At 38.9% G+C, this 12,999-nt stretch overlaps 1 protein-coding gene across 1 annotated transcript; it reads right to left on the minus strand.

The window, feature by feature from the left end:
• Nucleotides 1-117: 117 nt before the first annotated feature.
• tfr1b (transferrin receptor 1b) lies at nt 118-12,089 on the minus strand. The gene is made up of 19 exons (XM_024803758.1): nt 12,017-12,089; nt 10,000-10,054; nt 9,568-9,775; nt 9,277-9,448; nt 9,029-9,166; nt 8,591-8,675; nt 8,312-8,434; nt 7,883-7,978; nt 7,620-7,759; nt 7,262-7,431; nt 7,048-7,167; nt 6,871-6,956; nt 6,713-6,776; nt 6,455-6,522; nt 6,307-6,374; nt 4,329-4,419; nt 3,977-4,204; nt 3,755-3,889; nt 118-2,891 (listed from the first exon to the last, which is right to left on the minus strand). The coding sequence occupies exons 2-19, from the start codon at nt 10,030-10,032 to the stop codon at nt 2,679-2,681; spliced, it is 2,238 nt and encodes a 745-aa protein (XP_024659526.1). The 5' UTR covers nt 10,033-10,054; nt 12,017-12,089; the 3' UTR covers nt 118-2,678.
• Between the last annotated feature and the right edge of the window lie 910 nt (nt 12,090-12,999).

The following is a 12,999-nucleotide window of genomic DNA, read 5'->3' on the forward strand; positions in this document are numbered from 1 at the left end:
AGGGAGAAAAACTAAAAAAAAAAAAAAAAAAAAAAAAAAAAAAACCCTCAAAGCTGAACCTGCCTTTGGCTATAACATAAACCGTAAGGATTAAGACAATGAAGGAGCGAGACAGTCTTTATGCTAAGCCAAAGGGTTTATTACAATTTTCTACTGAACATGGATGTCACGATAAAGAATGTCAACAACATCTGAAGTACAGAAATCAGTCTCAGTATTTTTCAGCAATACAGTGAGCCAAAACAAATTTTCTAATGATCACATTTCTAGTTCAGGATGTGGAGAAACTTATTCTTGTAATGGATGCAAGATAATACAGGAGTAGCTGAACTAATGAAATCGCTTAAATAATGAAACAGTTTTTCAGTGACTGATCCTTTTGATACGATTAGTAGCTTTTAATATCCTGTACTGATTTATGACATTTTAACTTGACGGTTATAACTCTACTAATTCAGGGATAACAATTCAAAAGGTTGGAATTATGATCAAACAACCACAAATAAATTTAATTTGGACAAGTGAAACTGTAATATTGTTCCACTCTGAGCTATACTTTAGTAACATGCAGTGAGGAGAAAACCCATGCAAGTGAATTCATTTGTGTTTTCAGTCACTAACAAAGAAAAGAGGTTTTGAGGTCACAAGGCTAACAGACCAGGTTTGTTGCTATAACTTTAATGATTATAGTGCACTCATTTCAACATCCTCCAGTGCTTAGAATTATTGTATAAGCAGTAAAAGCCTCATATGGACTGGATTCACTGGGAAGGCAGTAGGTAATTTAAAAAAATATATATATATGATAATGAAAGCAGCAGTTTCCCTGTTATGTCAATTAAATGTCGGAATTTTAAAATAGGCTTGCCTATCCTTCAAGGTTAAGTCACATTAAAGTAATAATGTAGTTATAGACATCACAGCTATTAAAAGAGCGAGACCCTGTAAAAGCTTCAATATGCTACTGCAGGGTAGATTTAGGTGTGTAGCCCCTTTCTCCTTTTCCCAACCACTTGAGGATCAGCAAGTTACAATTTGATTAAATTAAGAAAAAATGATTAAACTCAAAGAGCAAAATTGTGAATCTGATGCAGGTACTGACACTGGTATACTTTTATTGGTGCCACAATTTAAACCTAATTGGCTATGAGCCCCTACTGATTATAATAACCCTATAGACACAGAACTATCAATTCATATTGAAAAGTTAGAAATGTGAGTATTGAGTTTTTCCTAGCTGATTTATAACCAATACAAATGACAAATTGCTTTTCCCACCACCTCATCTAGATGACTTTGTTTATGCGCCGTTTGGAATAATGTCCTCATTTTCTACCTCGACCTGTACTGTCAATCCTGCCCAGATGAGGCTCACTATGATTAGAAATAGTATTAAAGAGGAAATGTATGCACAAACAAAAACAGTAGGAACCAGAAGAGTGCACACACTCTATGAAGGACAATACCTATATGCACACAAAACAAAAGCCCAAAACAAATAAATAAAGTATAAAACTCTGGGAAACACTGTTCCCGATAAGTTGTTCCACTTTTCAAGTGAAATATGAGAGACACTGCTCTCGATAAATACACGTATACAAAAAACACACAATGGTAGGCAAAAACTACCGTCACTGTTTATCATTATGGAAGGCACTGCTCCCGATAATGCGGTTTAATTATGGAAGGCACTGCTCCCGATAATGCGGTTTAATTATGGAAGGCACTGCTCCCGATAATGCGGTTTAATTATGGAAGGCACTGCTCCCGATAAAAATATTACAACTCATTAAATGCTCCAAAGTAGACAGTGCAACATAAAGGTCTCTTTGAGCTCGGAGGATTTAGTATTGTGCCTGCATTGCTTTTGTTTTTTTTAAACCTTATTTGACATTCACTTTGTCACCAATTGCAGAATAAACCTCTTTGCTTGTGATAAATAAACAATTTTCCACAAACTGCAGACAATTTTTTTGTTTCCTTGCCAGCTTTAGTCAGGCATTGGAAAAATCTCATTAAATAAATTTTTTTTTAATCTACCAAGATACAATTTTTATACCCTTAATTTCTCCACAGATGCACTTATGTCAGTCTATTTGTGAAAGCCTGCTTTTACAGCAGCTCAACGCTAAAGGAAGAAAAAGAGGGTAGAAAGATTAAACTTTATCTGGGTCTTTTTTTCCCAGAAACATTTGGAGTCATTTCTGTAGCAGATACTGCCGTAGGTTTCGACAGTATAACCGTCATAATTATGGAAGACACTGCTTCCGATAATGTCGTATAAAAAGACAAACAGCTTTATAGTGGACACTGCCACTGATAAATAATTAAAAAAACAAATACATATAAGGTCTTTTAGTGCTTTGATGGCAAGTGGTCGCAGCAAGGGCTTCGAGTCTACTTGAGAGGAGGTGGATTTGTCAGTAGCATTTCATTTCTTCAAGTAATCCTTGTTCACAGTTTTCAGCCCTACACTTTAACACCGTCCTCTTCGAGACTATTTGTGGAATTGATTTGAATTCCCCTGAAATCTGAGCATGAGCCTATAACAAAGGTTGGGGTTTCTGATTAACGGCTTGTGCTTTTAAGTGCTGATATTGGAGCGCTATGATTTACTTTCCAAAAAATACACATGCAAACACACAACTCCCACCCTCACATCTCTGCGTCCCACCAATTTAAATTTCTTCATCGAGGTCCCAGATGTTTCCCACCATGGCATTGGCACATCCCTGCAAGTTCCAGGTGGCTAAGGCCAGCTGGGTGTGGAGTTCATCCACGTCAGTAGTCTCAGCAATGGACGCCAGAGTGTGGGAGCCTCGGCCAAACAGTAGGTGACGGAAGGGAACCTTAACAGGTGAGACGTATGGGGAGAGGAGGCTGTGCTCAACCTTTAGTTAAAAAACAAAAATTCACATAATTAGTAACTACAGAATAGCTCTTGCTCATTTTTTCCTTGTGGTTCCAGAAAAGAATGCTAGACTAGGTGTAGAAAAAGAGTCCCAGCTTTTTATTCATTTCCATCAGCTGGGATATAAGACACCAGGACGTCACTACACAGTAACTAACAGATAAGGTGCCATAAAACAACGTCGGCCACTTGTGTAGATTGCATGCATTTCCATGCCATGCATGTTTGCACGTTGCAATAAATCGATGCACCCACTTACCATTTCTTCTATCAAAATATAAAGCAAGGAACCTTAGAATATTGTGCTCAAGATTTTTTGCACAATATTTTAAGTTGGGTCAAACCACATCACTAGTTTTTTTTGTAATTAAAATACAAAATCCAGCATCTTGTAGTTTTTTTGTTTTGTTTGTTTGAACTTAAAACTCTTCTGCTAAGTAACAAAATGGCATGTCTGAGCTTTTGGTTAATGACAATCTTGTGTAAACCAACATTTTCTGATGCGAGCACAGCACTGCAACACAGACGCCAAGCTTGGTCTGTCAGCATCTGTGACATCTATAAACCGACTGAGCTTACAATTCCATGTGGCCTTAGTTTTCCTCTTTTAGTAAAAGAGGAAAACTAGGGCCACAGATGTTTTGCATGCTCGTCAAGCTCACAGTTGAGCTTTAGGTATTACAACTTACAAAAATTAGGAATGAGAGGGGAGAGACAAATTAGATTGAGGTTCATCAAACCTGAACAAATGAGGGGTACGGAGCAGAAAAGTATTTTCAAAATGTATAGTTTTTTTAAATTACAACACACGACCCAGCAGAGGTCTTGTAATACATGCATTACCATCATGATCCTGTTGTTGAGGATTCGACAGGCTTCTTTGTCATCCAAGTTGGTGTTGGCAATGTCATTGTAGAGGTTACTGGCAGCACGCTGGAAGGAGCCTCGTGCACGGTTCAACCAGCTGGGACTCAAATCCTTCACCAGACAAAACAAATATTCTTAATCACATGAAATTCATAACATGGATAAAAATGAAACAAAAAGAGTCAGGAAGACGCCAACCTGCGAGAGCAGCCGGATGTGTTTGTAGACGCCCGCCACAGCCTTGGTGAGAGTTTTGCTGTACCGGTTCACATCCAAGCTCAGCAGGTGGTCGTGAACCAGGTGCAGGGCCATCTGACCAGCAAACTGCGCTGCTATCGCCGTGATCTCGTTGGTTTGATTGTTGGTTTCATAGTTAAGTTGGTCCATGGTGTCCAATTGAGTGCCATAATAAGTGTAGACCTCAGACTTAAGTGGAGAAACATACAGACAGTTCAATACACATCACTGTTTGCTTAATGTTTAAAACGACAAGCAGACTTTTTTTTTTTTTTTTTTTTTGTTTTAAATATATAAATGAGCCACCCCTCACATTTGGTTTGATGAAGTGAAAGGAGACTGAGGGAATTCCAGAGAAAGCCAAGAAGGGATAGGCTGGGTCATCTATTGTCATCGGTCTCATTCTGCATGCAGGGAAAGAAGAAGAAGAAGAAAAAGAAAAAAAAAAAAAAGTTATTGTAGATGGGTAAAACAGAAAGAAACAAAGTAATCCCTGATTATCTGCTATGAAATAACTGCTTTAGAGTCATTTTTATAAGTGTTTAGACAGTTATTTTAAAGGGGCCAATTATACTTATTTTTGGCTCTAGTAGAACAGCTTTGTAGGACTCACACTTATTAATATTTTTTAATCTTATACAGAGCCTTTGTGTAGTCACTCAGCTCATCCTGTCTGAAACGAGCCATTTTAGCTCCTCTTCCTTACTTCCAATTGGTTCCCCACTTTTGAACAACAGGTGGATTGGGGTTACAACCGGAATACCTGGGATGACCATATTAAGCAATATTCCACTCGTTATGGCATTCAGAGCCGTGTGAAGCTCAAGCTTTTGTCTCAAGAGGGTGGTTATAAAACTGCACCAACATGTGAAAATATCTGGATTCTGATAACTGGCAGAAATTTGCAAGCTTAAAGAACATCAGATTTCACTGATTATTAGAGTCGTTTTACTGTACAAACTATTTAAGATCACTAGGGCTGCCACAAACGATTATTTTGATAGTCGACTAGTCACCGATTATTTTTGCGATTAGTCGACTAATCAGATCATGCATCCATTGGACGTAAAACGTACAGCTTATTGCACTAGCAGCATCTGCTCTTATATAACTATCATTAGCTTACAGCTTTAAGTGTTTAAGGTATGTGCTAACTAAAAATAAAGACAAGATGATAGTTTGTTTCGGTGGTGTTTAATAAACTCCTTGCTATCTAAAATCTAACAGGACACCGGAGTATATTCTCGAGCATCTCACACTTCTGATAATCAGTTGTCTGACTTTTATTCAGCTGTGTAAAAACTATAACTTTAATCTCAGCCAAACAGATTTACTCAGGAACAAATAAAATACTAAAAAAAAAAAAAAAGCCAAACAATAACATTTTTAAGTTATCTAAATGACTTGTATATCATGTTTAACCTGATTAGTGAAAGATGGCGGTGGGTTTGAAAACGATTTGCCAGGAGTCCGGTGTTCTCACGGGCTCTAGTGACCTAGCCCCCGGCTAGCTATCGAGCTAGTGGGTAACAGACGTCACCGAAAACGTCGGAGCACTTTTGAAAATATGTGGTGTCTTGATAAACTGAGCAGATATTTGAGGTTTACACAGCTACATTCTCGCCTGAAAATATGTTAAACGTTTATTTTGTGACCCAGAAAGAATAATAAGAGTAATATTAAAACTAACTAGCTGCCGCCATTGTTGGAAACTGAGCTGGGCTGTGCTATGAATTCTGGGACAGAGCTACTTCTTCGGGATTTAACGGCAGCTGGCATCCTTGTACATGCAGTGCTGCCATCTTCTGTTTCAGTCCGTTATTACACTCTTAAATCCTGCTATTATTCCTGCGTCTTTTGTGATCTTACAAAGCTTCAAACGACGCGTCGACTATTAAATCAGTCGTCGACGATTTTGATAGTCGACTAATCACGATTACGTCGACTAATCGTGGCAGCCCTAAAGATCACCTTTGCCAACTTTGAAAATATACATATTCTCACTCACACACACACACACACACACACACACACTTTAATTTTGCCTACATAAAAGCTTCGACTTGCAAATGTATATTTAATGTTTTAGGACTAGCTCATCAGCCAGATAGTTTAATAAATGAAGGTGTGCAATCTCAGAGTACAATCAATCATCATCAGTCAAATATTGTCCAGGGGCCTGTTTATAGTAAATCCATTTGTACCCTTCATATGCAAGAGTGTTCCTCTCTATTACTTGACTAAAGTTTTATGCACTGTGGTTCATTTCACTACACTGGTTTCCTACTTACACATTAGCCTCCCACATTGTTTCTCCTGCCATGTTGTACACCGTGCCAGCACCAACAGGACTATTAACCTTTAAGAACAAGGCAGATTACAGTCAGCACAAACTATCCATTTGTACGAAACGTGTATCACTATGAATCAGTGTAATACCTCTTTCATCGTGGTCTCAAGGAGGCTGTAGAGCAGTGGACTTGCTGAGGCCATAAAGCCCCCCTTACCTTGTAAAGGAGAGAAAAGAAAAAAAGAAAAAAAAAAAAACACACACACACACACACACACACACACACACACACACACACACACACACACACACACACACACACACACACACACACCAAAAGAGGTCAACTGACAAATGCCACCGTTTAAGTGCTGAGATGTCCTGCATGTGTAAATTTGTCTACATACCCATGACAACCCCATCCAGGCTTATGTAGGTGAACACTTTTTTGTCAATAGAGGCCATATAACCCTTAAAAAGGAAACAAAACAAACAAACAGATGAGACATGTTAAAACACTATCAACACAGCAGGCATTTCCTTTCAAAAGGTATTCAGTTCTCACCTCCAGCCACTCTGTAGCGCCAACACTTCCATATTCTCCTGCACTCCAGCTCGCAAACACCAGGCTTCTCTTGGGCCTGAACCCATCTATAGACGACATGATACTTCTTGCACTGCAGTCCAGTGTACCCAGTCCCACCAACTGTTGTTTGTATAGCATTTTGTTTTTATTCCTTACCATTCTCGACCATTTCACGGAAAGCTTTGGCCAGCTGCACCAGTACTGAGGTGCCAACAGTGGCTCTGGCGTAGCCGCTACCCCAGGCATCCCTCTGAGCTCCCAGTACAATGTAGCGATCTGCAGATTCATGAACAAATCCATCTTAATGTCACACGTCTTGGCCTAAGACTAAGCAAAAGCTAAGTCACGCCAAATAAAAGTTTAGTCTTACCAGGATCATCAAATCCTTTGATCACCCCAAACACATTATGGATCTCCTTGTTCACCAGCTTATTGTTGACCTCAACAGTGATGTTCTCAACGCCTCCCAGCCTGTAAGACACTTGCTTGAATCCACCTTTAAAACCACTTGTTTCATCTGGTTCAGGACCACCAATTTTCCTAAAAGAACACAAATGAAAAAAGTTTTAACTGTGGCAGATATATACTGAACTGAGGTGTCTGGCAGCTGTCCTGTTTAACTGATGCTGAGCCATGATCATCATGGTCATCACACAGCGGGTAAACATGAATGTTTCTTAATCTGTAGAACACTGTTCATGTCTGCATTGATCTGTGTGTGGCCTTACTGAAGAAGTTTTACAGCAACACTGCGGGTGATAGTCTGGGCTGGGATTTTGGGGAGGCCAGATGACCGAGTTGGGGGAAACTGGGTGTGGTTAAAGGAGGGGAATCCAGGGGTGTAGGGGTCACCTGAGCCCAGATGGACCTGAAGGGGACATGAAAACACAGATTCAGGTAAATGGGGGGGGGGGGGGGGGGGGGGGGGGGAATTCCACTATCATAACAAAACAACACTTTACTGCCTACTTGTCTTATTTTACAAACTCACATGTCCATAGAGCACAGTGTCAGCTACATAATTGTAATCAGCTTCATCGGGGTAGATCAGAACAGCAGACGCCCCTCTATCTGCAGCATTGGCCACCTGAAAGAAGGGGAGGGAAAAAAAAACAAAAAAAACAAAAAAAAACAAAAAACTAAATTTTGTTCCTGGAACAAAACCTGCTCGTCAGCTTCCTTAATGTAAATTAATCTCAAAGCCTTCCAAGTGAAGGCTGATCAATGTAAAAGATAAAAGTTTAAGCTGAATTAAATTGAAAGTTTTTCAATTTAAAGAAAACTTTGACAACCAGCTGTGAGTAACTGAACCCATTTCCTCAAAGTTGCAGTTAAATTTGAGTTACTCACAAGTAGAATTCATTTTTCTAACGCTTCACTCTGCTGCCCTACCTACACCATCTTCATCATGCACACATACCTGCTCTGCAAAACTGATCTTTCCAGCACGGACGAGCAGCACGCAGCCTTTTAACTCAACCTTATTTTTATTCACGATATCCAGGTCCTCTTTACGCCCATAGTTGCCGTACACAAGTTTGCCCTGTAAATACCAATTAATAGCAGTTAGTTAAATTAACAAGATACACAAGGTTTCTGAACAACAGTCCTAACTACAAATCTTCTGACATTCGTGGTTTGTGTCACAGGTTTCAGAAAGTGAAACTAAGGTGGTTCTTTGCCAAAGCTTTAGGCTCACCTGAACTCTGTCTGTAGCGCTGTAGGCCAGATACCCAGTAAGGCTGAAATCTTCTGAACCAAACTGAACCTTGTTTGGATTCTGGCTGCAAAGGAGAAGGCAAGAACCTGTTAAAAATTATTTTCCTTGGACACACTTTATTTTACAGGTTTGTGACATTTCAATCCATTTCTCGTCACAAACATGCATGTGTGTTCCAGTGTTTATTTAACAAATATACAACTTATAATGAAGCATTAGAAAATGTCAATGGACAAATCCAGGTGTAATTTGTAGAATTTATTTTTTTTGATTTTGTAACTCCTCCTTTTACACTAAACAGTTTGGTGTGCAAAACTCAAATCAGGAAATCACAGAGATAGAAAGCCTCCCTCTGAATTAATGCCACAATCATTTAATTAAATAAAAAACGTTGTTTTTTTTTAAAGTTCCAGGTACCTGTCTGGGATCGGCAGCTGAACATCGTGGATGTCTGTCCAGGGATCCATCTCTAGTTTCTTGAATTCATCAAAGATGCTGTTTGCCAAACTCATGTCTTTATCACTTCCTGCTGAACACCCGGGATTTTCAAAGTCCCTGCAGAAAGGACATCTTATTTACTTTTTCTGTTGGCATCTCAGTTTAGTCTTGAAATGATTGACATTAAATGTGTGTTTGGTTTGAAGGTGTGTGCGTATTCAGTGTACCCTAGAGTCTTTTGAAAGGCCTCCCTGGTCATTTTCCTCGCAAGAAGTTGAGAGATGTTCTTGAAGTCCATCTCAACCTCTGCAGGTTGTGCAACCGGAGCTTGTGTCACTGGGCTGCAGTTCAGCAACTCCACTTTAGGTTTACTGTGACTGATATAACCAACCAGATAGCCTGGAAGACACAGCACACACCAAAACCGATTAAAATGTAGTACATACAAAGTACATAAAGAGTCATTTTCCTTTCTGTAGACTTGGATTAGTATAAGAGGTTTTCAGAGCATAACCTACCAACGATCAATATCAGCAGGGTTCCCAGGAGCAGGAAGGCAATGGAACACCGGCTATAATTTTGAGGTGCCGGCCTGAAGCTTGGTGAGCCCTCGGCCTCCACGTCTGTAAACTCCTCAGTGCCATCTTCAGACAGTTTGACCTCCAGATGCCTTTCTCCATTCTCTGTGGGCTGCAGGGGGAACCTGCTGTAACGCACACTTCTAATCTGGAGAAGATCAGAGTGAAAACTATGAGAGCGACACGCTCCAGATTCAGCAGCTCCATAAGTAGTGACAATGCTACAGTTGTTTTTAATAAAAAAAATAAAATAAAAAAAAAAAAGCTAAACAAAGCTTGTCACTTTGCGATTGCTTCCGTTTTATCAGTTTGCTCATGATACAAACAATGATAAAGACGTGACAATGTGCAAAATGTAGGCTGTGAACGTACCACGCCGTTAAACGCCAATCTCATCTGATCCATCGCTCCTGGTTTTGTTGTTGTTCTAAAAACAGAATATAGAACAAAGAGGCGATGAGGCAGTGGGCAGCAAAGAGAGAGAGGCCAGGAGAGCGCACGAGAGAGAAGGGAGGGGGGGGGAAAAAAAGAAAAAGGAGGACGTGCAGCAAGTCAGGTAACAGAGCAGCTATTCATGGAATTGCTGGGTGGAGTGTTTCCTCTACACTAACTGCCTTGAAAACCTTATTTTATATACAGTAAAACCTTGTTTTATATACACGGTATTCTCTATCTGAGCTGTGGATCACACAGGATTTGGCTTTTCTGGTTGTTTTTGGGAATGCAAAGAATGCAAATATGTGCAGGAAAGACTTGGACGATAATGGAGGAGACACAAATCCCTTAGGGGGTCAGGAAGGACATCTGGTATCAAAAAAAAAAAAAAAAAAAAAGCCAGCGCAGAGCTGCAGGGGCTGTCTCCTGCGGTCCCGCACAGACGACAAGTTAACAGAAAATAAGTAATTGAGCCAGTTCTCAAGTAAAATAAGGATAAAGAATAGTATTCAATTGTCTTTACAGTACCATGCAGTTTACAGCTCTGCTTGGCATACAATACTGTGTCACCTTATGAAGGCTGTGCTGTTTGTTGTTGAAATTTGTTTTATTAACACTATGTGGCTCAAAGTGCATATAGAGTGAGAATCTGTTTAACTATATACTCTGTATAAGGGAAGAATGAGATCTGTGCAGTGCAGAATTACAGCATCTCTTTCTGCTATCCAGCCCTCTCATCTACAAGATGTGGGCCTGTAACAAACAGGAGCAGCCTGCTTCTTAATATATTACATCCATCAGTTAACCAGCGCACCCAATGGTTGGCACGAGTGGTTCATACTAGCAATGTTTAGTTTTCTAATCAACTTACAGGGGAGTAATATTACAGCCAGTACTAAAGATGTAATAGTTTATGTCTCTCTGCTGGACAAACTGTACTGAAATGAAACTATGGAACATTATCATACCAGCAAACATCAGAAAAAAAAAAAACTGTAATTGTTGGTCGACTAATATCAGTGACCAAGTTTATCACATAAAGGCACCACACAACAAAAACGTTTCATCATTTTTTTTGGCATTTAAAAACACCAAGAACGTAACCAGGAAATATATACTGAAAAAATAAGCTAAAAATATTTGTGCTATCTAAATGATGTCTGCTTCCTTATGAGTTACCGTATTTACTAATCCTTCTATTGAAACATGCCATGTGTGGTTTACTCGAAGGAGGAAGATTTCCCCATGTGTCACGTCCTTTGAAGACATTTCGTCAGCCTGCAGATAATACAAGTACTTCCTGCTGCAGTGCATCTTACAGCCAGCAAGTAACATAGTTTAATTCAATGATCTTCAAATAAATCCTCCCTCCATTAAGGATAAGGCTTACATACATTTATAAAACATTACCAGAGCAAGCAGGAATGAAGCAAGAATTTTAGCCCTGGTTTTGTGTGTTCATGTTCTGTTCTTTTGTATACTTCATCTGTTTGTATGTTGTATACTCTTTGTTTGTCCAATAAAGTTCATTAAATAAATAAATAAATAAAGTTCTAAAACAAGAAGCCGTTGGGGAGTGGTTCCTGAAGGTTACATCATGTACCAGCTCTAAGTGAACTTACACTTGCAGGCCCAATCTTAATAATAACGCAGAATGCGTTGTTATTATTAAGATTGGGCAAAAATAAAAGCATTACATATATGTTTTACGGCTAACTATAACAGTGAAACATGGTGGCAAGAGAGTGCATTGAAAAGCCAGGTGACATTGCACACTATTAAGATCATTAGCAAAACGTTCGTTTAACACATATTCTGAGTCATTGCTTCACAGGAATCGAATGAAACGCACTGCAGCTAAAGAAAAGGCTTTCTTTTCAAAATTAAAATACATTCGCGAATGATTGATTGATTGATTGATTGATTATTATAAGACCAAAGCGAGGACTCTCACCTTCTCGACGTTCTACAACGTCCGCCTCCTTACTGAAAAGATTCCTTTCTTTATAAAGCTGTGCCACTTCCGGGTCGTCTGTTAACACACATGCGCAGAGCCTGTGATTTGATGTGCGGAGAAATGTGTTATACATCTGTACAAGTATAATTTAATGAACAACTTAAAATTATCTCAGGAAAATTTACTGATTTTTTTTAGTTGTTTGGGTTTTGTTTTTTTTTGTTACGTATGTTTAATAAGTTTGGATAAAGAAAACATTAAACAGAGCTTTTCTGCCTCCAAAAATTACACCTTTAAACTGTAACTTTGTGATACTAATAAATGTATATGTATTTTTTTCACATGATTTTTTTTTTAAATTGCATGACATAATAGTACATGAGCTACACAAAAATGTAATAATTAAATAATTATCCAGGTTTATCTTTTGCAGTGTCTCCATTAGAAATAATGTTATATGCCACTGCTATTATTTTATTTTACAGCCCATTTATGGAGCAACATCTTAACTATTTTAATTTTTACGTCTATTGACATTATATTTGTGTTAACCTTACGACAGACTGGCAACCTGTCCAGGGTCATATAACCCTCCACGGTGTCCAGGGACAACCCTCACTAGGGTTTAAATACCTGGGACTCCCCCACCTGCCAAAACCTGGATCAATGATAACCTACACATATATATGTAGCTTTTAGCATGATTAGTTGATCCAGTATGAACTTTTGGTACCATTTACCATAATTAAAGAATTACAATGTATTTATGTATTTCAACAAGTAACAATTGGACCCTTAGAAGACGTTTGTACTTAATAGCTTTCCCACAGTTTTATTTGTCCGTTACTTTTAAAAGGTTGTGGCTATTTTTCTTCTGATCTTGTGCAGTGTAGCACTTGTAGTACATTACAAAACTCGCCATTGTTAGCAGTGCTGAGAAATATGCTTTATTAAGTGGGTGGAGTTTGAAATAATGAACC

This window comes from Maylandia zebra, linkage group LG9 (genome assembly GCF_041146795.1).
Source record: "Maylandia zebra isolate NMK-2024a linkage group LG9, Mzebra_GT3a, whole genome shotgun sequence".
Classification (NCBI taxonomy): domain Eukaryota; kingdom Metazoa; phylum Chordata; class Actinopteri; order Cichliformes; family Cichlidae; genus Maylandia; species Maylandia zebra.